Consider the following 27967-nt stretch of genomic DNA (forward strand, 5'->3'; position numbering starts at 1 on the left):
AAGACTGAGTTTAAAATCTATCATCTCAGTTTAATAATAATTATAAAATTAGTATCGTGTTAGTTTTATTTCTCGTTTTCAAAGTTTGTACATAAAAAGTAAACACCTTTTCATGGTTTATTTATTTATTATTTCTTGTTTACCATTTCTGTACAAATATTCAAAAATAGAAAGAATTTTTTTAAAAAAGGTTATGTTTTTGTAGTTATTAATAAAAACAACAAAATCCCAAGCAAATCAGAGGATGGTCAAATTTTCAAGAATCGTGTAACTCAAGAAAATCCTTTTCCAGATAAAAGAGTAAAGACTGAGGTGGATTTCAGTTATGAATCAACTATCAAGTACCACATCAACTAATTGTGAACGGCTGACAAGTGAGTAAAGTATAGCTTCTCTTCTAAACAACAGTCAGATAACATATGCAAAGAGTATAGTTTCCTTATAATGTTATAACATCGTATTTCCCTCATGAAGGACATTCTGTCACTTCTGTCTAAATTTTACAATCATCCGTCCTAGACAGTCCAGCATCTCCTCAAAATCTCCTTAAAATCTATGCATTTTGAACAATCATGATGCTCCATTGGTTGCACATACCCAATGTATTCTTCTTCATTGTAAGCACTTGCACAGTTCAGCTAGTATAAATTTCAGCTCCTGCATTTCACCTAGGACCGGATGATGGACGAGGCTTCCCCTTCATGGAATTCATGTGCTGGGTGACAAATATAACAGCCATCACGATTATAAGACAACCAATCAGCACACTGAAGAAGAGAGCACCAGGTTGTCTAGTCTGGACAAAGCCGTACACTCCAGAAGAGGTAACGAGAATAAGGTCAGTGAGCCCATCATTGGAGAAGTCCTCACGGATCAAGACATGTGTAGGCGAGCCAGGGAGTTCAATTGAAGCCAATATACTACCTCCGGGTGATATTACCACAGCTTCTTGTTCTCCAGCTGCAAGGATCATCTCCTGGTTGTCGTGCAACCGCAAGGGAAGAGGCTTTAATGTGGGAATCACTGAACCACCTTCCATCATCCCTGCTGGAGAAGGTAGATTTGACCATGTGACACCAGTCGATTGTTGCCACTGCCAAACAGCATCATGACCATGCAAACCGGGAGAGTATGATGTAATCTGCAAGGAACAATTTTTGTAAAGTCAATATGGAAGTACAGAATATCTCACAAATGCCATGAAAATATATTAGTTGTGATTACTAACTTGAAATAATTTGCTAAACAAAAGGGAAGAACTAGTTTTGATCAGTGGTCAAACAAACTCTCAAATGTTGCACAACCAAATTTAGTCAAACAAAACAGTAACATACCTCTCCACGATTTGTCAAGAAGATAACGTCCCCATGGCTTCCCTTCCGGTGCTTGTGACCATCATTTCTAGGAATGAGAATGGGCGTCGCTACCTCCAAAGAAGCCATATCTGAACTTCGGCTGAAGCTTCTATAAAGTTCTCCGTGTTGAAATAAGTTAAAATGAGTATAATGACAAATAGATACATTGAAGAGTTGCTCCCGTACTGGTACGCCAGACGTTGCAACAGCCCAACAAGGACGTAGAACTTCCATGGACCCACTAACTACAGTCTGCTCAACACCATTTCCTCCAACAGCCTGATAAGATAAATCTTTCAGACATCAGGCAGAAGAAAACCCCCCACTTTGTTATCAATTATCATGCTAAATTAATAACATATGGCTTATTTGTTTATCAAAAAATGTGGGGAAAAAAAAATGTGAACCTGCACATGATCCAGAACTCCATCGCCATTAATATCAGCATGTAGACCACCTTCCTGAAGGTGAAGCTGAGATAAACAAATTTATCATTTCACTGGATCAAAAAGATTACAAAAGAATAATGTGACAGAGCTAATAAGATTTTGGCTGAAACCTGGCATATTTAAACACTATAACCACAGGTGCAAATATTTGTGAGAACTGAGAACAATATCATGTTGTACAACTACTTATAGCCTCATATCTTTTTGTGTTTTGACTTGATCAATATATGCATGGTGAAGTATTAATCAACTTTCAAGTTTATCAGTAGTTTTATATTTACCTTGCATATTGTTCGACCAGATGCCAAATGAAGGGCTTCTATTCCCTCCTTTAGATGAGCCACGACAACATTAGGAACCCACCAAACTTGAGTGTAGTTGGTTATGGTGGGAACATAAGGTGGATACTGCATCCCAAAAGAAAAAAAAAACATTATGACAAGTCAAAGAGTGCAATCCCCCTACCCTTGTAAAAAAGAAAGGCTTTCTTAGAATCCCATATAATACCATCCATGATAAAAGAGATTTCTTTAATGAGAAAACCTTCAATTAAGTAAATTCAATCAACAAGCTTAGACATGTTATTCTTTCCACAGTCGAAATCTACAACTACTCTGTTTATCTAATTTCAGAGGAGGAAAAAAAACTGTTCCACCAAGTAATTGCTTTGGCACATGCCATGTTTCATGAAATGCCTCAACCTAAGAACAAAATAATTCTCAATTTGTTTTATATACATTCTAAATTTTGGAAGCACTAAAATTATTAGAAGAGTGAGTTCAAAATCCATTTAAACAAAAGCGCGTCCCCGCCAATTAGGTAAATTAACTTTCAATACTCCCCAGGCATGAAGCATTTCCTCTATAGGAACACAGCTTTTCTTGAACACACTTACACTTCTGCCAGGTTAACCCATACATTTGCAGTGAAGGGTGAGAGAAAAAAGAAACAAATGCTGAGCAATGGTTATCATCACAAATTCAAAGTAGGTTTAACCAAAATGCATTAAAACCAATAGATGCTGTGAATATCACCAACACAAAGATTTAGATCACATAACAATAAATTGAACATGCAATAGTTGGGAAGTAAACAGGATGCTCTATTACTGGATAAAGACAACAAAAGCTTCTAGCTGAAATCCTGTTTGGAAAAGAATTTATGAGTTGTCCAATTATAGGCATCTTAAAACTAATTATCACATGTCAACAACAATTGAATGAATTTGTTAGCAGTTGCATGACATGGTTTCTAATTACCTTCTTGGATTTGGCCGAACCAGCAAATTTTGCTGCTTTCCCGATTATGTTTGAAATTTTTTTCGTTGAGTCCTTCCCTGGCAGATGGTTTTCCTCAGGCTTGTTGAAAGGGTAATTCATAGTCTTTCCAGGTGTTTTCTTCAATGTTTTTCTCTTATGCCTCCTGAAGTGGGCCAGCTTCAATACAGTATCTTCTCTCCTATCCTGATGAGTGCATGTATATAAAGTCAACTAACTAGGGCATTTAAGATTATGCTAAAGTACCAAATGTTAATCAAGGTTGACAAATATAGTGTACCCAGTGATGTGGCATAACTCCCAGGATTGATTCTCTGAATTCCCTGCATTCAAACTACAATTTCACATGTCACGGGAAGCTATCTTATGGGTAGATATAGGTAATCATAAACAAAGATTTCAAAATAGCATTAAATTCGAATGAAACACTCCACTATTGCACATGCTGCTATTTCCACACACAAAGGAGGGAATTGACAAAGTAATTCGAGTAGATTTGGACGAGTACTGTTGTACTAGAGTTCTTATAGTAAACTCCATATTAACAAACAAATATTTGTTTTAAGGGTTGATCATTTTAAAAGAATAGGTGAATAACACAAAGATATGACTAGAAATCCAGTCTCCACTCTCTAGTCTATAGGAAGTTAGGAGTACATTGACAACAAGCACTGCAACATTTTTAAACACATTAAGGTTATGGACCTTATGGTATTTTTTAAAATTTGGAAGTTGTTTAGAAGATTAATGAGGAAAGCAAGGGAATAGCAAAAGTAATAAGTCTGAAATTACAGTACGACTTACATATAACAAAACAAGTAAACTGAGCTAAAGGGGAGAACAGTAAAATCAATATGTATTTCTAGATTGGAATAAAATCGATACATGAAAAGAAAAAGTAATGATTCCCCTAGGATGGAATGGTATTTTATGTCACTCTATTCCATGATTCCATCACATTTCATCAATTCAACATACCATTAGGATTAAATGGAACAGCTATAGATAGGTACCTCTCCAGGTTTGCGGCTATTCAAAGCATGAACATCAAGTTTGTAGTTATGCTGTGGAATTAACTGCGATGCGTCTGAAGAATGTGCTTCAATGTTCTAAACAATGCAATGAAATACAAGAAATCAGAAAAAAGGATAAGGCTGCACAAGATCATTTAACAAAACAAATAGTGGACTAGCATAGATCACATATTCAATCAAACTTGACCACCATGTTGGTAGTAAAACATCTATCTGGTGACAAAGACAGAAAGGACTAAAATTTATGCTGGTTGGAAGGTGGTTCTGTTGGTTTGTTGAATTTTCTTTTTAAAAAATACATATTTGTGCACCAGTGGGTTAAAGTCCAAGTACAGATGGTTACAATAGGGCTTCAATATCTCCAGGGGTATAGTTCATAACTTATAACTTATTATTGACATTTAAGCTCTAACTCGATATGTTCTGCATTTTGTGAGCTTAAATATATATAAGTTTTCTTTAGATTTTATGTTTGTTGCAGGACAAATACTAATACATACTGTCTAGAACTGAGTTTTTAACACTGGGATAAAGTTTTATATAAGACTTGGAGAGAGAATAGAGAAAGTTCACTAACCACCTAATGAATTTCCAAATAGAAAATACAACATTTTAAATTTATTTAATGAAAATATAACATTTTAAAACCAAGAAAATAAAAGGAAGAAAAATGCATTTTAAATTAAAAATAAATTTGATTTATATTTGCACGATGAAAACATCCAAAAAAAAGAGCATGCTAAAAGACCAAAGATGAAAGAACATCACCTCATTTTTTCTGCTCCATCGTTCTACGCCAGATCGACCAGCAAATGCATAAAATGCAAAATGACGTAAATCCACAGTTCCAGTGTTTTCAGAAGCCTATCAAGGACAAGGAACAGAGTAAACAGTCGATCAAAACCTTCAACCTTAAGGAAGGATGAAAATTAAAATCACCTGATACTTTTTTTTGGGAAAAGAAAAGTCCAAACAAAGGGAGTGAAACTATATTTAGCTATCTGATCGCGAAGGTCAAGTTTATAGACTACTTACTGCCAGGTGTAGAGTTATTTATTGACTTAAATAGGCCAAGCCTTGGTGAACTTTTATATTATCTATTTATATCAGAACTTTGAATTGACTGTTTAGGAGCGTTGAATAAGGTCATCCTCGTAGACCCAAAATCAAAGTAAAGTTAATAAACCAAATAAACTTGTCTCGAAGTTTAACCCAAAATTAGTATGCTACAGGATAGTAAAATATAACGGGCACAAAATTTAGCATCAACTAGCATTGTGTCTACACCTCCTTTTCAGTAGCACTTCTTCTATGCTGCTCAGCAAATCTAGCTCCCATTCCCATTTCTTCAAAAGGATCTATAAAAATCTGAAAGTAGAAAGCAATCAACATAAGCTACATCAAAACCATAAGATTAGAAGATAAAACCAATAATTGCAAAGATAAATTAGAGATAAACAACTCCAAAATCATTACCATTACAAGAATGAAATAACAAATAGAAATTTCTGAAACTCAAGAAGTAACAGCAAACCCACATTACTGTCATACTTTATCAAATAAAATTGCTGAGGAACTTTCATCTCTGCCAAGAAAACAAGATATCTACGACCTTATGCTACTCATAAATTTAAGAGTTTTCACTTTTATGAAAGATGAAATACACACTACCCACATTAAATTGCGAGTTTTTCCATTAGCATATAGAAAGCCGACATGCATAATTGGCAAAAAAGAATAACAAAACAGGAAACAAGAATGAAAGTAGCACATACATGTGGCTGCATTTCCATCCTCCCACCAACAATGATTAATCCTGTATCTCCATGCTTCAGAGTATAATTGCTTACAGAGATTGAAACTTCCCTATGGTGAGCATTATGGGGAAAATCCTCCTGTTAACAACAATTAAAACAGTTAGTAAACTAACATAATATAATAAGAAAATCAAAAAGGTTAAGTGAAAATTCTATCAATTGAAATATGGCCCAACATAAACACTGTACCTGCAAATTATTTTCCCACAACTTTTGGAGGTTGGAATCAAAACACATTACAAACCAACCCGACGTTACTACAACCAAAACCTGTTTATGTGGTTGACCAATTTTATAGCGGTCAATATAACCAGTGGCCATAGCAACAGGACGTCTCCCAGACATGACACGCACTTTGTCAGGCAACAGAGACACCTCGGCCAACACACGTGCCTCACTGAATCCTTCATCAACACGCCTACTATGGGGCTCCAAAATCTGAGACATCCACCATAGATACAAAATCCAGTTACTACTATTACTTGTACCATTCCTAACAATCTAATTGACAAATTAAACCAAAAAAACAAATACAAAATGTTTCTGCGACAATGCATGACATCCACGACACTAATATGTCGAGACCAGTAATAATTTGAGAAGTTAATTAATGGAATGTAACCAATTGGTGTGAGACATTGCCGTGTGTAGGACACCGGAACACACCATAATTGCAGAAATTCACGTTGAATTGTGAAGGATAACAAAAGCATGAAATTTTAAAAGTGAAGTGAAAATTGTGAAATGGTAAAGATGAGGAAACTTTTTGGGGATTGAATGAACCTGAATTTTGGCATCGTGAGTAGCTACGAGAACTTCCTTCTTACCATCTCCATTGAGATCGGCGACTAGCGGAGGGGGAAGGCGTTCAGCTTCGTATTTGATGGGATATTCATCGGTTAGGTGCATCCAGGCTTCTTTGAAGGAAACACCGCCATCTTGCTGAATGAATTGAAATTAACGATCAAGACAATGAAATGAAATTGGAAGATAGAATTGAATGAATAGGAAAGCAGGGGTTAGGGTTTAACAGTGAAAAATCGAGTGAGAAGGTTTCACCTGAAGAGAGAAGAAAATAGCGAAAGCGGAAAGCATGAGAATGGCCAAATCACGCTTCCTCATGATGTGCAATTCAGCTTCTTGATCTATTCAACAACATTCAATACAACAGACACCCACTTCTTCTTGACTTGCTGTGCCTGTGCCTGTGCCTACAATCTTCTTTCAACAATCCACTACTGGTAACAATTGCCTCTTTCAATTTTTTTATTTGTTTCCTCGTACCAAATACTAGACATCGTGCCGTGGAAAAGTTTTTTTGATAAATAAATAAAAAAAGTTAAAAACTCAATGTAACTCCAATTTTTTTAATGAATATGTTTGGCTATTTTAATAAAAATTATTTATTTGTTTATCACCGAATAATATTACTTACTTACATGATAAATTTATATGATTTGATTGAATTCACTAAAATAGATTAGTGTCATAGAGTCATCAAAGCATTTGGACTTTTTTGAACATTTCAACCCATCATTGCTAGTGTCATAGAGTCATCGTAATAGTACAATACAAGGGATTCCTTACATGACAATAATTTCTTATTTTGCCTACTAGAGTTGTATTTCAAATCTCATACGACATCACATTACATAATATAATATAAAAAATTTGAGATCTAATCAGATAACAACGACATACAATGCTAACAAAACACATTAAACTTGTCTTTTTTTATAAAAAAATTCCACAATTAGATAATAGATACAAAGATCTCTCTATCAGCTAGCAGATATTTTTGCCCTCTTTTCTCTTAGTCAACCAGTTCTAAGCTAATATTGAACTCTCATTACTTCTCTGGGTAGATCCAAATCATCAATACCAAAAGAAAATGGTGGCTGAACGAGCTAAGCTACACATAGCCTTAACATTTTTACAATTTTGTCATGCAGGAAATCATATATTCCTCAGAATTGCACTTAATACTGGAGTCAGCAAGCTTGTATTTCCTGTCTATAGAAACATCACCGCTTTCATTCTTCTAGCCCCACTTGCATATTTCACTGAAAAGTATATATTATATATGTGCACTTTCTACTTTACCTATCTATACCAAATAACTATATAGTAGCAAATTAAAGTTATAGTGTTCATTATTCAACTCTCTCACTTTTTTGTTCTTGTTTATATCTGTTTCTTTCCCTCTTTATCAGGAAAGACAGGCCTCCAATAACCAACTATTGTCTGCTACAATTTTTCCTACTTGGACTTGTTGGGTACATTAATTCTCTTTCCGTGAAGCCACTCCAACTCATTGACAAGACATGTTTATGTAAGTTAAAATGCTACCTTCTTTGATGTTTTACAGAATAACAATGAAAGAAGGATTTTACCTCTTGGGATTGGACAACACATCGCCGACATTTGCTTCTGCTATGCAAAATTCTGTTCCAGCCCTTACCTTTCTAATGGCTGTTATAATAAGGCAAGCTATAACCCATGATTTCTAGAGCATAAAGTGAAAACCTTTCTTATGATATAGTCATAAACTTGTTCATTTATGTATGTGAAAGTGCAGGTATGAGAGTTTGCACTTAAATAAGATAGATGGTATGGCTAAGGTTCTTGGAGTCCTTGCTTCTGTTGGAGGAGCTTCAGTCATTACCCTTTACAAAGGACCTATCATTTATGCTCCACAATTAGCACTACATGAGGGGCAATTCTTGTCTCTATTTGGTGATGAAAATGGGAAAAACTGGAACTTGGGTGGCATCTTTCTCTTTGGTCACTGCTTGTGTTGGTCTGGTTGGATTGTGATGCAAGCATTTGTTCTTAAAAAGTACTCAGCTCCACTTACAGTTTCTGCTTTTACTTGCTTCTTTGGTGTTTTGCAGTTTGTGGCAATTGCAGTTTTTCTTGAGAAGGATCCTAAAGCTTGGCAGCTCAATTCAAGTGAAGAGGCCTACAGTGTTTTGTACTCGGTTTGTAAATCAAACTTGATTGCTCAATCTGCATCTTTCATTAACATGCTTGTTACTTCATGTTTCCATCTTTATAGATAATTTATCAGTTTACTTTTTGGCTAATGATGGAAGTTAAAATTTCAAGTATTATGCATCATCGTAGCAAGCTTGAGTTGGTTTTGTCTTCTTACCTAGGATGCATTTGAATATGCAACTTAGATAAACACTTATAATACAAAAGTTTTTTTAAATAATTGGAGAGGAAATGAGGGTAATCTCTAACTAACCTGAAAAATAGCTTATGGGAGCATCATAAGATAATTTCATATGCTCTTCCAAACACTTATGGCATGTCAAATAAGTGCTTATGTCATCAGAAAAGCCCAAATAAGCTCTTCAAAGTGCAGCCTTATGCCTTGTTTGAATAGACAACTTAATTAAGTCCTTATCATATAAGTGCTTATGCATAATCTATTTCTATAATAGAAGATAAAATTAAGTCAAACTATTTTCATGTAAGTTGTAAGTTGTTTTCATAAGCTATTGCAAAAAGTTTACAGAAATAAGCTGAAAACAGCTTATGGAAATGTCATAAGTTGTTCCATAAGTTCTTCTAAACGGTCTCATAAATGCTTATATCAATAAAATAAATCAATCTAAACAGGCCTTAATAGGGGATCATGATTAATGACTTTTGATGTCTACAAAACTCATTTTAACAATTAAAATGACAAAATAGGGTGGTTTGTATCAGGGACTGGTGACTTCAGGGCTGGCAGCAGCAATACAAATATGGACTATTAGCAAAGGAGGGCCAGTGCTTGCTTCAATTTATCTTCCCTTACAAACATTACTTGTAGCTTTGATGGCATCCATTGCTTTTGGTGAAGAGTTCTTCTTGGGAGGGTAAGTTCTTACTATAATCCAAGTAACTTCAATTTCAATTTATTTCCTATAAACTATTATATGACAAAATATGTTATCTGCATAAAGGAAAGTCTAAATTTTTTATTATAGAAGCTTTGTTAATATGTTATTCAGTTCCTTTGCTTATATGCTATAGATATCTTATTGTTTTCAATTTTGAGGCGCAGGATTATTGGAGCTGTCTTAATTATATCTGGCTTATACCTTGTTGTCTGGGGAAGAAGTCGAGAAATTAAGTCTGGTGAGGAATTCATAGTCTCCATTGAGCCTGAGAATCAGTGGGAAGAAAAAAGTGACAGCTCTTCCCTCATCCAACCATTGATTCCTCTTCACAACTCTTAGATGTTAGGGGAATAATTTTGTATGCTAGTAAAAATGTATTAACAAATATTACATCATTTATTTGATGTAGCAGGGTATTTTTGCAAGTACCAACTACTGATATGGATGCACTACAATTACTAATATATAGTCCATAAGTTAGTTGAATATATACACAAGGACATCAACTGATAGATAACTGATTTTTATGTTGTATTAATGAATTATAAGCTAGCCACAAAAAATATTACACCCCTTTTAGTAGCCTCTGCTTGTTTATTGGCGGTAGCTAGCTTTGGTCATTAACGTGGCTAGGTTTGTTTTAGAGTCTCCATTCTTTGTTTGCACTTTGCTTCTTCCATCATCAGAAATGCAATCCCTGTCATTAATTCATCAAATATCTTACACAATGAAGAACCTCCTTCCAAAGCTGCTTATTAGTATTTGATGATCTCTATAAAAAAATTGGATAAACCAAAGTATCGCTCAAATATGAGACTAACAATAATCCTCGAAAGCATAGGTTAACTTCTATTTCTATTATCGTCTTTACACTTGACAACAATAACTCAAATCAACGTTAATTCCATAAAAATAAAAGAAAATAAATATATTTTTCAAAGTTGGTTTGGTCAAACCTACAGCCATCAAATCATCATCTCAACTATAATAAAAAGAGGAAAACAGCATTTTCATTCACTGGAACTGAACTTTTATTCTTGCAACCGAATTTTTTACTGTAACTGTATGATGCACCTGTTTGATGTAAATCAATGTGTGTAATTTGAGCCACTATCTAAATTTACTGTGTTATGCAATTACCGCCGTGAATTTGATTTCATTTAATTAAACATTTGTCTAACTCTTGTTTTCTCCTACCTACCCACCTATACCCATTGTTTGCAATAAGAGAAACTACGTGGAAAGAATTACGATTTTCAAAAAATCCTTTCCTTCGTATCGAAATGACATAAAAGCCCATAGCACATTGTGAATAAAATATTTACTTAAGAGGACATTGTCAATTTCAATTCAATAAAATATCAAAATCATTGTGAATAAATGTAAAATTATTCGTTTATTATTATTTATCCTATTTTTCTTTTAATTAAATTTATTTATCCTATTTAATTATTTACTTAAGAGTACTTATGTATTTTTTATTAAATGTCTCATTTTTTCCTCTTATTCTCTACTCAGTCAATTGAGGAAAGATAATCAGTCCTTTCATTTACTATCATATCAAACAACAAGTAAATCATCTCAATTTTACTCATAACTTTATTTCCCTTCTGCGTTTGTTTTTACTCTACGTTTCGAATGTTGGCATGAAATTATACTCAGCTGCACAAATGGACCACTAGCTTCTGCTTCACGAGGTAACTGCATCGGATCTATCTCTCTTTCTCTTATTCATGTTATTATTACTTAAATGGCAACGATAATTTATAATTTAAACTAGGGTTTCTTCTCTTCTCCTGCTTTGCAATTTCACCATCAATGAATCATTATTTATAATTTACAAAGGTTTCTGTGTATTTGTATTTGTATATGTTGTTGATGATGATGGCAATTTAGTAATAGCTACACCTTCTGTTATATAATTAATTATGCATAGGCAAAGACAGTATTCTCCCAATGGAAGCAGAGTTGGATTTGGATCCCGAACAGCAAGAGATGATGGAAGGAGGTTTTTCCCAAATTCATTCAATTGATCCTAGGAGGGCTCGATTTCCGTGCTCTGTTGTTTGGTCACCACTTCCTGTCATCTCATGGTTCATTCCTTTCATTGGTCACATTGGCATATGTAGAGAGGATGGTGTTATTTTGGATTTTGCAGGTCCTAATTTTGTTTGTGTCGACAATTTTGCATTTGGTGCTGCCACTCGCTATCTTCAAATACCCAAAGAAAAGGTAGCTTTCTTCTATCAGTCTCTTATTCTGTTAATAGAAAATGCAATTTGTTAAGAGTTGAACTAATCATGACACGGAGAGCAAGATTATATACCATGAACTTCTTAATTTTTGCACCATGCTGTGATTTAAGCTGGGTGGACCCTTCTGGCAGCTGTGAAGACCTGTATGTCAAAAGAACATCTTATGTCCATTGCAGATCGCATAAAATAGTGGTTTATTAAATTTTTCTCTATGCTATAAAAGCTGTAGTACAGCTAATGCTATAGCCACTATTTGACAACACTTTGTATTGAATAGCTATTGCATAACAATATCAATTTGTTCAAATTCTGCTACACTATTGTGCCATGCTATTTGACAGCATTGTTTTTAGTGTGTTTGTTTTGGCTTTCATACAAAAAAAAGTATACTTGTTTTGGAGGCACAGCAACACTCACTGAGTGAGTTTGAACATCAAAATAAGCACTGTATTAACTTGTCCAAATTTTTAACCTATTGGTTTTCTACTCCTGAATTGTTTCTCTAATGATGTTTGAAATAACTGCTGGCACAGTGTTGCATCCCTTTAGGCCAGTCTGCATACAAGGGTGAGGAACACTACCTGCAGCATGAAACTGGAGGCGAGTTGAGGACCTGGGACGATGCTCTAAGGAAAAGCACTCAAGAATTCCAACACCGGTCTTACAGTCTATTTACGTGCAACTGCCACTCATTTGTTGCCAATAATTTGAACAGGCTCGGCTACCTGTCCAGTGGATGGAATGTAGTGAACCTTGCGATTTTCATTTTACTCAACGGACGCTGGGTCAGCAAAGCATCTATGCTCCAAACTATTTTACCATTTGTGATTGTATTTTTTCTTGGAGTCACATTGGGAGGCTTCACTTTTCTAAAATTTTGGTCCTTATTCACTGCAGTTCTTATTGGTTGGTTCCTTCTTGGCACGTACTGTTTTAAGAATCTGATTCAGTTGTAGTATCTGTTTTTCATACTGGTATCCATTATACTTTGTAGAAAACAGTAGTAGATTCCTAGTTTGTGAACATAAACGTATACTTTTTGTGCTAAGATTTAGGAATCTGATTCCACTGTAGTATTTGTCTCTTCTACTGCCGCATTTTTTTGTATAAAACTGGAATGCATTCGACTTTTTGTGATATATAATCATATATTTTCTGTATTCAGATGAATCTTGTTGCCAAAAGTTTGTTGCTTAGTTGGAATTCTTCAGCGATATTGTGCTATGCGTGATTTAATGTTGAAAATTTGCAAATATATGTTTGGCACCAAAGGACACTGTTCTTTGGTTCTAAAGGAACTACCCTTTGGAGCCAAATGTTTACAGTTTTTCATGGAGATGATAGAACATGTAGCAGTATCCTGTTTCTTATCTTTCTGACACCAAGACTGTCTTTTTGTCCTCCTTCCATGTGACGGAAGTAGAGTGATAGTTGTAGCTATGGATTTCGATCGGCCTTTCACATTGTTTTAATTTGGAAAAAGGAGGGGAGCTGCTATTTCAATATTTCATTGTTATTGAATATGGCTTGTTTGATTATTGAAGTTATCGAAGTTATCGATTAGCAAGAAAAAGCACAGGACAGAAGATTTGCCACATACAAAGAACAATTAACAAATACTTGCCCAAACAAAGAGAGGGAAAAATATTACATAGTCATTGTGGAAAAGAGGTCTAGGTTCATTGAATAACAATAAACACGCGACTAATAGATCTTAGGTCAGAACTTAATTATCAATATCAAAGTTGAAGAGACTGTTACAAATATTAGTAGTTGATAATTCGGAAGTATTTAGTTAGTAGTTGGTTCTCTATATGTAGGAGGTAGTTACTTGATGTCAGTTTACTTTTCCTCGTTTATATTATTTTACATTCACCGATATAATACAATTTTAGATTTGTCTTTTTCTCTTTCCATGAAGGTCGTGTTTACTAACATGTTATGAGAGCAATCTTAGTATCCACCTTGAAAGAAAAATCCGTTGCATTCATTATCTTAGATTTTCTTTCTTCTCAATTTATTTTCCTTTCCTTTAATTTTCTTGAGAAAATATTTGGCATTCCTTCTTTGTTTGAACTCACATTTCTTTACTCTTCCAAAATCATATCCTCCCAAGTCCCAAAATCGAATTTCTCCAAGTCACTGCGTCGGTTGCAATTCTGCTTCATCTTTATCTGTTTAGGATGTACGATCCCTTTTCGGTTGGATTTCTTACTCATTTTATTAAAAAGTAGTAACAAATAAATGAATTTTTTTTAAATGGTTAATTATTTAAAAAAGTTCTTCAAATTATTTTTAAAAATCAACGACAAGAAAATAAAGTGTAACAACGTATTCTAACAAATGTAGTGAGACAAAAAATTATATAATGATTTTTGTTTTTTTCTCTTAAATAGGAAATATTTGGCATTGAATGAATTCAATGTAATAAATTTGTACGCTATTAAATTCTAAATTTAAGAAGAATCATTATTATTTTCTTTTTTTGTCAAATTTTTGTTATTATTTTATTCTAATTTGAAAAAGGATCTTTAATACTCTTATGTTCTATAACAATGAGTCATTTAATCATTTAACATATATTAAAAAAACATATAAATTAAAAATAAATAATAGTACTTTTACTTAATTATTTTTATTAAATATCTATGCATTATCAATATCATAAATATATAAAAAAAATATTGCATAATTTAAATAGTATTAAAAATGCATTGAAAATGGATGAATCATTCATTTTAAAATAATTATTTTGGTTGCAAATGGATTAATTATAGTAAAACAGGGAAAAAGTCTTGCATGCAGTCTAGAGTTAATTATGGTTAGTGGCAAACTCGTAAAATAATATCAAAGCCAAGGCTTTTAATTTAGAAGGCTTCCTAACCTGTTTTTGTTATATAAAGCAGTGGTTTTGCAGCGGCTATGGCTACATAATAATAAAGTTAGTTATAACAAAAGAATTTGGAGAAAATGGCAGGTTCATCAGAAGAGGGACAAGTAATCAGCTGTCACAGCGTTGATACATGGAACGATATCCTTCATAGGGGCAATGAATCTAAGAAACTGGTATTATAATATTACTACCCTATATACATATATATATCAAAAACTATTTTTATTTTTTATTCAGAATTGGATCTCAATCTATGGCTTCCATTTCTGTTGTTTCTGAACGTGACATGATCTAAATAATGAGTATTCCTTTGTTTTTGTTTTTGTTTTTGTTTTAAATGATGCATCTGGCTTTGAAAATATTAATGTGAAAAAGGTTGTTTGTAGATTTGATCATTGTTGGTTATTATTCTCATGCCATGGTTTTGAAACATTATTCTAGGTTTTTTTTTTGTGGTCGTTTATTATTTATGATGACGATGTGTATGAAGAATACAGAGGAGAGAGAATGTAGAAGGTTCTGAAACGTAAAATTGATCTTATATTCAAATGTCATACTCTCGGATTTCTTTCAGTTTTTTTTTTCAATGAAAATGAGATCACATCTTTTTCATGAAAATAACGTTTTAAATATTTTTAGTGTATTTGTTTAATTTAAAACTGATTTAGTGTATTGTAGGGAATCAGTCTGAGTACTATTAATTTTTTGATGTTGGATTTTTGTTGATCCTTATGAAACCTGTATATAAAAGGTGTATTTTTTATAAACTGATCTAACTTTTTCTTTGTGGGAGATTTTGTCAATATACCGATATAAAGTCACATAATAGTACTTTTTAGTTGTAATTACATTACATAATAGTAACTTCATGATGAACTCACCATGTTCTCTGTCTGTAGTGGCATTCCATGCATCTCTCTTCCCAAATCTTTCAAAATCATTTTTTTTAATGATTTGTCTTAGTATCATATATCTTAATTTAGTGCAAACTTATAATATGAGATTCAGGAATTCATCAAATTATATGCTATTATTATGTAGAAATTTGAAATATATATTTACCTTTCTAATTGAACTAGATTGTCGTTGATTTTACTGCTTCTTGGTGTGGACCATGCCGTTTCATTGCACCATTCCTTGGTGAGCTAGCTAAGAAGTTTACAAATGTCATATTTATTAAGGTGGATGTGGACGAATTAAAGGTAACAAATTCTAATTTATTTTCATAAAAGTTTAACAAATATACATTATATGCATTGTGAGTATAAATTAATTTTATATCGACATACAATCAGAATTCATCTTATTGTCACATACATCCACTATTCAATCACATTTGAAAAATAATTGTAAATTATTGCATTCTCATTAGACATCAATATAAAAATTACTCATGGTGCATTTAGAGAATAGAGATGAATGATAAATAATTTGTTGATTGCATTGCAGTCTGTTGCTCAAGATTGGGCTGTTGAGGCTATGCCCACATTTGTGTTTGTGAAAGAGGGAACGATTTTGGACAAAGTGGTAGGAGCAAAGAAAGAAGAGCTGCAGCAGACAATAGAGAAACATGTGGCATCAGCCAATGCTTAATTTTGCTGTTGGTTTTGTTGATAGCTTCACACCTTCATTTTCATTATTATTTTCATCTTTTAGTGGACTTTTTTTTTTTAATTGCACCGTAGAGCTTTATATAGGCCATGACGTATCGTCTATGACTATTGAAGTCTTGATTTTGTCATTTCTTAAATAATTGTGGGTGATGATGTTATATTATTCATTTTTAATTGACATGAGTTTTCTAGTTACCCCTTGGAGAAATATTCATTATTATTTCTAGTACTATTGGTTTTAGACTTAAAAGTTATAATTCAATGGCAAATAGAATACCACTATGGTGTGGTTCAGTTAATTTTATGCCATTAAAAGTAAAAACCAACGAGGTAACGAATATAAGAGCAAAATGCACAGAATAGTGAACTTCCAACAAACATCATGGTTATATTAGGATCCGCTCCTAACTTGAACCTAATTTGGAGTTTAATTTACTCCAATCAAACAAATGAAAACACACCATACAAGTGAAATTGCCTTTCTTTCTAGTGCCCATAGCCGACTAAAACACATAGGCTGGGTACTAGAACTCCAAATTCACACTCACAAGGGTCCAATTTTTTAGACTCTTGAATGAATATAGAACAATGACTAATTTTAACACAACTAAATTAAATTAAATTAAAAACCATGTGCCTTTGGCACAACATTATAACAAGCTACTTACTCCCCTAAACAATACTATGGCACTCACTTTACCTATTCTCCGCTTATTTTTCTTTCAACTTTCCTGGTTAATAAGTGACTTCAAATTACACTTAAAAATGGTGCTTTGATAACCAATCAGTCCCTTTAATTGGTGGTAGTAGATGGAGCGCAAACAGCTTCAACTGATAACCGCTTCAACACATTCGGACACGGGTCTTGACCAAAGTTACTGTTTGATACAGTTACTATGCATCTTTGCTTTCCTATACATTTCTGTATAAAAATGAAAAAGACAAGCATGAGCAATGTTATCATCCAAAGAAATAGTTGTCAACAAATGAACCGTCCACAGAAATCAGAGACGAAAAAAATGAAATTGGTCACAATTTTAGAGCAACATAATCAGAAACAATTTAATGTTTTTCCGTTTCTGACTTTCCATCGCTAATTCAACTTTTTCTAATAGTAAAAGTCAATGTTGGATTTGTTAAATGAAGACTTACCTTCTCTAAGATGGCATAGGATGCAGAAGAATGGCAAGCTCCTTGTTCATAATTTCCACAAGTTCCCAGAGGAGTTCCAAAGCTTGCAAATTTAATAGAAGAGATAGCTTGGCCAGGATTGCAATGCAAATGAACTTTTGGTGGATGGAACTCTTCTGATTTCCCATAGCTATCAATGTGCCAATTCTTAATATTTGGGTGGTACTCTGATACATCAGCACACACACTACTCACTGATCTCTTTACTAATGAAATTTTTGAAGGGTCTCCTCCAAGTTCCTCAAAAACAACCAACAGATTATGATTTGGCTTCAACCATGATCGTGGTACATGGTACCTGAAACATGAAATAACCCATATGTAAGATATTTTTTCCTTGAGTCACTCATGCATCACCTACAATGTCACTTCCACCGTTCCTTTTTACTTGTCATTTTAAGGTTATTTACAAATTACACATCAATAAAACCAAAAAATTGTTACTTTTGATGAAATTACTTTTCATTTTTCTATAATACCTTTAACTATTTATTATCTCATTTCATCTATTTCTCTCTACAATAAATAGTTGAAGGTATTATTGACAAAATAATAGTTACTGTTGCATTGAACTTTGAAAACAACAAATAAATAACACAATTCTTCAACAAAAACAACAGTTAAAAAGGAACAGAGAGAGTAACAAATAACAATGCTTACCATCGTTGGGTTGGTTCACCGCAACCAAGCTGGCACTTTGGAGGTCTAAATGACCCAGCATAGCTGCAGCCATTGCAACTACCAGTAGCTGAAGCAGTCCAGTATCTTCCAATACTTACCCCATTAATCCATATTTGACCTTTACCCATACCGTCCATGTCCAATGCCAACGGCTCTTCTCCTTCAGGAGCATCGAAAAAAGTCTGCAAAGTTTACTAATCAGCTATTTTATAATTTTTTAGGTCTAATATTTTGTTTAAGTCATCCTCAGGGACATTTATTTTTACCTTGTGCCATGTCAGTGGCTGATTTTTTTGTACAACTAACGCTGACTGCATCCACTCTACAGAAGAGATACCATATGGAGATGCAAGATTCATGGCCTCTCCTTTCAGCCCAACCTGTTTTAAGAAGAGACCATGTTAATTGAAATTTCATTGTAACTGGGTCAACTTAAGCAGCTAAAGTAACACTAAGCAACCTGGTAAGTCCATTTCTGCCAAGACATGTCCAACTTTCCCTGATCAAGTCCATGGAGAACAACTGGACCTAGGATTCCTGTGTTCCAAGTCTCAAAATGTCCACCGACGTTCTTTGATAGCACAAAACAGAAAATAATGATATTAGTACGAGTAAAATCCCATAGTAAAATTATCTGAGCACAAAAGCAATCGTGGTCATGTACAAAAACTCAATTTTACTGCAGTAGAACTTCAGAAAATAAAGGTGGAAAACAAAACTTACTGGAAGTCCAACAGCAACACTGAGCAAAGCTATAGTGTTTGTTCCAGCACGAAGATTTACAATGCCGGTATATCTGAATCTCCTATCTTCCCTCGTTCCATAGCCAGAACCTGTTTTCATTCATATTATTATATATCGTGTTTCCTTTCACTTTTAGATGGAAACGGGATCTGCTGACGAACCAAACTAACTACATACCAGAAAGTTGACCGTTGATAAAAACATGCACAGCATGGCCAGTGGACTGAACAATGATACTGGGGAGTTTACCTCCACGGAGAAAGGATTCGGATGAACCAACATCAACACTGTAGACACATCGACATGAAATAAATTAGTATAGCCAAAATAGTTTTTAAACCTCCTTCTTTTAGCAGCTGGAACCTTAGAGATTCAATCAAAATTGTGCACTTTTAGATGTCAATATTCGACACAGCATCTAGAAATATCAACCATTTGCATCCCTGGTTTATTCAACTTGCAAGTGATCTATAGTGTGCTAGAAATGTGAAAGAGAATTGCTGAGCATTATGACTCAATACTGGTCGTTGTTAATGTAGGATGAAAATAAAGAATGACTTTTCTTTCTTCAAAGGCGTAAATATTTCCAACAGTAGATGACGAGAAAATCACTTAAGGAGCAGTAGATGAATCTTACCTAGTTATATACCAAAGATAATCACTTGTATCCCGTGTTACGTTTATCTGTTCCAAGAGACCAGAAGCAGTGATTGTAGTTGAAGAGCTGTAATCTAGAGAAGAAGTATCTTCATTGAAACTCTCCCATGAGAACATCTGAGTATTTGTAGGCAACATTTGCATCTGAGATGTTTGCACTCCAACCTAATATAGGTAGAAAATCAATTCAGTGGTTTTACAAAATGCTAAATTGTTAAACCATATTGAATGGAGCTGTAGAAGGTGAACAAAATTGTGTCTAGGAAGCATAATTGAGATCTGAGTACCAATGGAGTATGATGACTTCATATCTGACACTTTTGTTACATACCTTTGCCGTGTTGAAAACAGCGTTTCTACAATCCGGGAGGATGCTGATGGACCAAGGAGGTAAATTGTAGTGCATATTGTTGAACATCACTCTAGCAGATGATTTGGAGTCATAGTTTGCGAGAAAAGCAGCACAATCTCCAGATTCTGTAGAGTACACAGAAGCCTGAGAAAGGATGAGTACTCACAAGTGTCAATAAAGGAATTTATGGAACAGCGAAAGCAAAAACATTTGAAAGTAAGTTAAACCTGTTGGAAGTTTCCTAGTGAGGTAACAACTGGATCGGATGAAACTAAAGCTCGTTCACACATCTTGATAGCCTTATGAAGCTCCTTTAGATGACCATACTTTGGTTGCCTAATCAAACCTGTCAATATTATATTGTAACAAAAAGCAGTCAATAAGTGCTCAGCAATGCACCTTGTGTGTACTGTTGTGAGTTGCGACAACCAAATCTTGAAATGAAAGCATCGAGTAATAAAGTGTTACTTCAGTCTAATGAAGTGTGGTAAGTTTTTGGACTCAAAATTGTATATTCATGCATAAGTAACTAAGAAAAAGAAATATCAGCTCTCACCATATTCATCTAGTGGAGCATCATAGTCATAGCTGGTAGTGATAAAAGGGCCTCCAGCTGTGCGTCCAAAATTGGTTCCTCCATGATACTACATAAACAAGGTAAGTTACTCAAATGGCTGACGTCACCACCGAATTTTCATTTGTTAAATCGATATAAGAAAACCAACCATGTAGTAGTTTACAAAGGATCCTCCTTTTTGTATAAATCGGCCTACTGCAAATGCCAAATCCTGAACAGGTCTTTGGTGAATCGGACCTCCGAATTCTGAAAACCTTCATGTTTGACATAAAAAAATTATATGCAGTCCCATTTCCGCAATTCCAAAATATGAAAGTAACTATTAAAATTATTACCAGCCACTCCAAGCTTCTGTCCACATTGTAGGCTTGTAGGGTTTATTTGGAGTAAATTTATCACAGTAAAAGCCATTGCAAGTGTTTATCTGTCACATAAAATGAAACAGATTAATTTATCAACAACATGCCTGAATATGTAAGGTTCTAGAAGATAAAAAAATATTGGCTTCTACTACTTGGAGGATCCTATAATTTTACATTAACCTATAAATTTTTTCAAAGATAATAATTAAAAATAGAACAACCAAAAGAAAAACTTAATACATTACTACATGTTACAGGTGCATAATGTTAACAAACTTTAAAAGGGAGAGAATGAGAATGCTTACAACTGGATCTGGAGCATCATCTTCCTTGCACATCACCCATGGAACCCCAGTTCCCATTTCAACAGCCATTTTTGCAGCCCAGTTCATATAATTATAGCCAACAGCTCCAAATAATTTACTCTGTGCCCCATACTCATTCTCAATCTGATAAAATATAAAATGTATGTATCATTATTATTGTTGCTACAAAGCTAGATCTAGGAAAAAATGTTACCCTAATTAGTACCTTTCCTAAAAAAACCAAAGGGTAAAATTTGGTAGTTTACAAATACACATAAAGCAAATTAACAATTAACAATAGAGGTTACACCTGAGATAGGATAATAGGGCCCCCCTGAGATTCATAGAGATGTTCACTTTTCATCATTCCCACAATCTTCTCAGTAAACCCTTGCATTGCCTTCTGCAACACCATTCATTAAAAAAAATCTATTTCAGTTGAAAGAGTGAAGGAATTTCACAAATTTCCTTCTAACTAGGCACTAATTATAATATATATACACACATAATATAAAGACAGTGCTGTAACAAAAATTGGTTTTGAAGAAAGTATATAAAACGATAAATAAAAGAGACCTTGAAAGGTTCATTGTCTGTTCTAAAGCTTATGCCTGGAACATACTTAAGCCAAACAGGGAATCCTCTGAACATGACAAGAGAAAATCATTAAACAATGAAACATTAACCCTCAAAAAGACCAAAACAACAAACTTTAAGGATAATAATGAGTACCCAAAATTCCATTCTGCACAAACATAAGGTCCAATGCGAAGATGAGCATATAGTCCTGCTTTCTGTATTGTCTTAACAAATCTCACTAGGTCATTTCTTCCTTCAAAATTGTACTGCATTGAAACAATTAATAAAACTCAAATTCAACAATAAAACAAAATTAAAAAGTTGATAGAGTGAAAGAGTGAAGTACATTTCCAGGAGAAGGCTCATGAACATTCCAAAAGACATAGGTTTCAATTACATCTAAACCTCCCTCTTTAGCCTTCTGAATCAGATCTTCCCACATCTGCAAAAAAAAAAGGCACATTTATCAAGAAAACTCAGAAACAAACTAGGAAATAAAATAAGCAAAGTTTGTATATTTTTTGTTCTCTTAATTTAGAAAAGTAAGGTTGAAAATGAGGGAATTGTACATCAGGGGTACTTCTGGGATAATGTATGGAACCAGAGAAAAGGATTCTCCTTTGGCCATTGATAATGATAGCTTTTCTGTCATAGGTAACATCAGAGTAAACAACTAAGAACAATGCAAAGGAAATAAACAAAAATAGAAATTTGGAAACTGAGTTAGTTTCCATAATTTCTTCTCCTAAGTTGATGGGGGTGTGAAATGCAGGATCAGAACACAATAATGAAGTATAAGAGAGAGAGAGAGAGAGAGAGAGAGAGAGAGAGAGAGAGATAGTGTGGGGAAAAGAGAAAGGAAAAGAAAAAGGAGGGTTTTTTGTTGTTGTTTGTGGGTATGGTATGGTATCCTATGAGAATGGTGAAAGGGTTATGGTTATGGCAACTCCACTCATTCACTGTTTTTTGTTTTGTTTTAACGTAAGAGACTCTCTCCTTAATACACCACTTTATTATTATTTTATAAGGATGATAAAAATAAAGTCATAAAATGCTAACAGCTTTTGTTCTAACTGTTTCACAATTCTGTGAATTCACACTCATTTCTAGCCATATAATCCATCAACTCTTTCTCTGCCTGCCTGTGACATACTATTATTAACGTACCACTTTATAATTATTACAATTTTATTTTTTTAAGATAAAATAATTATTATAATAATATATTATATGAAAAAAAAGTCACACACCGTCAATATAAATAAAACAAAAAGTCACGCACCGTCAATATATAAATAAAACAGTCACAATTTGAAGGACGGTAAAATTATTTTATAATATAATGTGTTTAGTAGATAAAACTTGATTGCTAAATAATTGAATTTATATATTTTACTAATGTAAATAATTTTTAACTGTCAATCAATTATAACTATTAATCATTAATAATATTTTATTTTAATTGTAATTATTTGTAAAATTATTCATTACAACTGGCTAAAACTCATCTATTTTAGGAAGGAAAATTTTCCTTTATTAATCTCTTACGTAACTACAATTTAGGAGGTTTGATTTGATGAGTGGGTGAGTGAATGAAAAATGCTATTCTTATGAGTGAACAACTATGTGGCCCACACAATGAGTGATGATTCATGTGAACTCAAAACGTAAAAAAACCCATTCACTTTGCCTTCTTTGTGATGTTAAATTAAATATATCATGTGAACCAGCCGTCATGACCCTTTTCATATTCCCTTCAGAACGGCCATTTCCTATTACCGCACAATTTTGTTTCTGAACGTTTTTTCTGTTTAAAAAAAGGGAGAACAAAATTTAAATATAGTAATAGGAATGGTTACTAGAAGAACACAATAAATGTGGTAGTTGATTTTGTTCCGGCTCTTCTAAAAAATAATAACAATTACATTGTAGACAAATAAATAAAATCTCCAACTATTTTTGACAATTTATTTTGCCTTTTAAGTGATACCAAACTCCTATTGTTTCCCATTTGTCTCAACTTTTCACTCAACTTTACACGAGTCATGACCGAAGCATAAGTTAAGAGGGAATATGTCATATTTTAGTTTGGCTACTACTCGTTTATGTCTATATATACTTTTTATTTATTTTTACTTAAATGTATATATAAATCGTAAGTGGTTTTATCAAATAAATAAATAAAATTATAATACGATCGTGTTCAAGTATTATCCGTAATGACCTAATATGAACCAAATTTTATTTTAAAAAAGTAAGTAGGTAATTATGGTGGTCCTTTTTTTTAGAAAGAAATGTATTTTTTTACACAACTTTAAAAATAAAATAAAATAAATTGATATAATACTTTTCGTTTTATATTTTAATGGGATTAAGTAAAAGTCGAGTTTTATATTTTATAAATCAATTTATAAGAAAAATATCATTTGATTGTTTATGAGTACTATAAAAAATTAATATAATACTCATAGACAATAAAATGATATTTTTCTTATAAATTAATTTTTAAAATATAAAATTCGACAAATAATTATTTAATTCATAAAAATAAATTTTAATTTAGTGATTTAAAAAATAAATATAAACACTTTTCGTTTATAAATGTTAATAAAAGTTTATTTTAAATAATAATCTAAATATATTGCATCCATCAAGTATATAAAGTAAAATATACGCAACAATGGGATTAAGTAAAAGTTATAAGTTATTTTACTATCTTACTAACGCATGCATAGTGTATATGTACTTTTACGTCTATGTTAAAGTATCAACTTTGCTCATGATCGATTTTATCTACAAATATATTTAAGTACGGATTTTTTTATTTGTCCAATGTATCATTTAGTGAAAGCTATAGAGTAATCTTTTATAGACTAATCTTTTGAGGTATAAATATTTATTTAAAAGGCAAACCTCTTCTAATAAATGTTCTTCCATGGGTGTTAGTGGTGAATCAAATTAACGATTACATGTTTAAAGTAATTGGTTATCTACTAATGACATCACATTACATATCAAAATCTAAAATTACATTATATATCAAAATCTAAAATTATATGTTTATAAGATCTACGGCAAGTGTTATTTTGAATTTCAAAAAAACTTTGAAAAAACAATTTATACTACTAAAAATATTACTGGATTGAGTTGCGGACTAGGTCACTATCTTTATGATGTTTCGAGAAACTGTTCTAAATTGTTCAAGAGGTAGATTATCAACCATGAAGTCCATAAGATAAAACAGTTCAGATCATTGTATTGAAATTCTACTGCACTTTAGAAAATCGTTTGAGAATTACACCATCAATATGGCAGTCAAATGACTTTCTCTCGTAATAAGGCACTAAGACCACTCGAAAGAAAATGAAGAAGTGAGTAACAAATGGGGAAAAGAGAGAAAAACATCATATGCGGAGTGCATTTAGTATACTTTTCCAACTAAGAAGAACCCTCAATTTATAGAGAAAATTCGCAATTGTATTAGAGAAAAAAGTACGATCTATTAGGTTTGATATATTGAACGTGAGCTCCGATATTTAGGTTTTGACCACAGAAACGTGCGCCAAATTTTGTTTGACCACAAAACGTGCGTTCAGTTTTGACTTAGGTTTTTGATCGGGCAATAACAGACGCGCGAGATTAGCGATTAGGGTTTTGACCGACAAAATTGAAACGCAAAATCGGGGGAAAGGAATTGACTGGATCAGATGTTGAATTTTGACTCGGTGGAGGGCAATTAAGTAATTAACGTATCAATTAAGGATAAAAATGCAAGCATTCATTTAAACAAATAAATAAATAATTTATTAATTTTTATATGCTAAAAAATAATACACCACTTAGTCAAAGCCAAGGCCAATGCCCAGGCTCGGACCCAAGCCCGACCGAACGACGGCACATGTGTGGTGGTCAATTTTGCATGCATTATTCCTCCTATAAAAAATTGAAGTACCCCTTTGAGCACACTTCAAGTTTCACACATCCACCTTATATAACTACTAGTGTGTGATATACGCGAACTTCCTTATTTTCAATTAATAACAACACTAACTCTCATTAATGTCATGATTATTTTCAACAATCTTCTATTAAAATCATCATCATTTCCAACAATAAATTTTCTACAACATTTTCATCTAAATATCTCTTGATTTTCTCTACTACAGATTTTCTACAATATTTTCATCTAGATATCTCTGGATTTTCTCTCTTTTATCCTTATTTCTTTACTGTTTCTTAATATTCTCTCACACACAAGCGCTCCTACATATGCATGGCAAGACGTGATCCAACCATGATCATAATTCCTCTGAAACGTTTAAAACTCTTATTATTTGTACATTGATTCAACATATTATTTTTTATCTATATTTTCTTCCTATCATATCACGATCTCTATTTCTAATTATTTATCTCTCAAATTATCAAATAGATGTTTGGATGAACATAAAACTTTTTCATAGTTTTATATATCGCAAGTGGCAGTGCAAATACAACTACAACGAACATACCCAAAATATATACACATGAAAAATAGAAAACATGACTCCTAATGGAGATGGGTTCATATTCCACGAGTGGGGCGAACTTTTTGTTTTATTAATTCGGCTTTGGATGAATATTGTAATCGGAAATAAAGAGTTAAAGATTATTATTCGTTAACCGAATATTCATTCACCTTTTTTTTTATAAAAGCAGTAAAAAGGTACATAAAGATAAATAAAGCAAAAGTACTTATTTTGTTTACATGTGTGTGCAGGCGATCCTCTAATTTTGTTTATTAATCAAATCCACTATTGAGGCCTGAAAATTCATATTGCCTGTGCTCCTAATCAAACCAATTAAGGTCAAACGATTAAGCATGACTGAACCGACATGTATATGGTTGGTAAGTCATTAACCTGTCCCCACATGGCCACGTTTTGGGAATTAGAGTGTGAAAATATTTTATTTCCTACAAAAATTATAATGTTAATGGTGACGAAATTGTAAAAAAACGAAAGCCAAAATAAATCTGTTTCGTTGATTTTATATTCATCACCACATGATTTACGATGAAACAAAGAGATAAAAGATTTATGTTATTTATAATGTTCCACGAGTATATTATTGCGTTTCGTTCCCGAATTTGTTCGTATTATTTAGCAGCACTAACAAAAAAATACCAAAATTAGTCTCTAATGATCACATATGGATGGGACCCATTATCCTCTTTGGTAAATTTCACTCGATTCTGATTGCTTAGTTGCTAACATTACTTATAAGATATTTGTAAATAAAAAAATAAAAAACAATACTTATAAGATAATAAACTCTGTGAAATTTAACGTAAGACTGATGCATTCTCAGTATATAATTATCAGGAATTAATTTAAGTATTTATTTTTTAAAAGACTAATCAAGTGGCGTTCAAATTCTCAGGATCTATTTTGTCGAATTTAAAAGGAGTTTTTTTTTATGAAAAGCAATTTTTAAATCTTAAATATTTTTTATAGAACAATCTTATATTTGGTTTGATATTTGAACTTTCTTCAACGTTTAACGGCGAAAAGAACGGATGGAGATTGGAATTTCAAAGCCCAAAAGGAAGTGGGACATTAGCCACACCCACACCCGCTTGTGTTGTGTTGAATTGTATTTTGTAAGGAGGATGACAACAAAAATTGTACAGTAGGTATCTATCTAATAATCTAAATCTATCCAGATTTGAGCGAAGAAAATCCGCATCCAATTCAATTCAGGGGTAGAAGCGCGGGTCCATATTTCTTCAATCAGTCGAGTGTAGGAGAGAGGAGACAAAATCCGTCCCATCCCACATTGTTGTCATGCCTAAATTATAGGCCAACTAATTGATAAGGATCTAAAATAGTTAATCCTAAGAAAAACAAATAATATTTAAAGTCTAAACTTTATAATAACTATTTATTTTATTT

The 27967-nt window shown here is 33.0% G+C and overlaps 5 protein-coding genes across 5 annotated transcripts; 3 read left to right on the forward strand and 2 right to left on the reverse strand.

The window, feature by feature from the left end:
* Nucleotides 1-295: 295 nt before the first annotated feature.
* On the reverse strand, nucleotides 296-7244 carry LOC101513990 (uncharacterized). Its single transcript, XM_004512024.4, has 13 exons — nucleotides 6992-7244; nucleotides 6716-6874; nucleotides 6122-6370; nucleotides 5891-6010; nucleotides 5403-5483; nucleotides 4884-4979; nucleotides 4095-4190; nucleotides 3362-3415; nucleotides 3064-3267; nucleotides 2086-2211; nucleotides 1763-1828; nucleotides 1335-1634; nucleotides 296-1141 (listed from the first exon to the last, which is right to left on the reverse strand). Exons 1-13 carry the CDS (start codon nucleotides 7052-7054, stop codon nucleotides 665-667), a joined length of 2091 nt encoding a protein of 696 aa, XP_004512081.1. The 5' UTR covers nucleotides 7055-7244; the 3' UTR covers nucleotides 296-664.
* A 456-nt stretch (nucleotides 7245-7700) lies between these two features.
* On the forward strand, nucleotides 7701-10477 carry LOC101514974 (protein WALLS ARE THIN 1-like). The gene is made up of 6 exons (XM_004512027.4): nucleotides 7701-8002; nucleotides 8146-8208; nucleotides 8301-8417; nucleotides 8511-8913; nucleotides 9650-9801; nucleotides 9990-10477. The coding sequence occupies exons 1-6, from the start codon at nucleotides 7824-7826 to the stop codon at nucleotides 10162-10164; spliced, it is 1089 nt and encodes a 362-aa protein (XP_004512084.1). The 5' UTR covers nucleotides 7701-7823; the 3' UTR covers nucleotides 10165-10477.
* Nucleotides 10478-11363: 886 nt separating this feature from the next.
* Nucleotides 11364-13244, forward strand: LOC101514644 (protein RTE1-HOMOLOG). The gene is made up of 3 exons (XM_004512026.4): nucleotides 11364-11522; nucleotides 11762-12057; nucleotides 12614-13244. Exons 2-3 carry the CDS (start codon nucleotides 11782-11784, stop codon nucleotides 13034-13036), a joined length of 699 nt encoding a protein of 232 aa, XP_004512083.1. The 5' UTR covers nucleotides 11364-11522; nucleotides 11762-11781; the 3' UTR covers nucleotides 13037-13244.
* A 1743-nt stretch (nucleotides 13245-14987) lies between these two features.
* On the forward strand, nucleotides 14988-16781 carry LOC101514324 (thioredoxin H1). The gene is made up of 3 exons (XM_004512025.4): nucleotides 14988-15146; nucleotides 16053-16175; nucleotides 16423-16781. Exons 1-3 carry the CDS (start codon nucleotides 15051-15053, stop codon nucleotides 16564-16566), a joined length of 363 nt encoding a protein of 120 aa, XP_004512082.1. The 5' UTR covers nucleotides 14988-15050; the 3' UTR covers nucleotides 16567-16781.
* Nucleotides 16782-16949: 168 nt separating this feature from the next.
* Nucleotides 16950-23007, reverse strand: LOC101515298 (beta-galactosidase 3). Its single transcript, XM_004512028.4, has 19 exons — nucleotides 22604-23007; nucleotides 22381-22476; nucleotides 22188-22300; nucleotides 22032-22098; nucleotides 21766-21858; nucleotides 21456-21599; nucleotides 21124-21212; nucleotides 20937-21042; nucleotides 20768-20855; nucleotides 20439-20557; nucleotides 20191-20355; nucleotides 19840-20024; nucleotides 19380-19489; nucleotides 19182-19291; nucleotides 18919-19029; nucleotides 18725-18838; nucleotides 18438-18640; nucleotides 17739-18075; nucleotides 16950-17508 (listed from the first exon to the last, which is right to left on the reverse strand). Exons 1-19 carry the CDS (start codon nucleotides 22766-22768, stop codon nucleotides 17380-17382), a joined length of 2544 nt encoding a protein of 847 aa, XP_004512085.1. The 5' UTR covers nucleotides 22769-23007; the 3' UTR covers nucleotides 16950-17379.
* Between the last annotated feature and the right edge of the window lie 4960 nt (nucleotides 23008-27967).

This window comes from Cicer arietinum, chromosome 8 (genome assembly GCF_000331145.2).
Source record: "Cicer arietinum cultivar CDC Frontier isolate Library 1 chromosome 8, Cicar.CDCFrontier_v2.0, whole genome shotgun sequence".
NCBI classification, from domain to species: Eukaryota; Viridiplantae; Streptophyta; class Magnoliopsida; order Fabales; family Fabaceae; genus Cicer; species Cicer arietinum.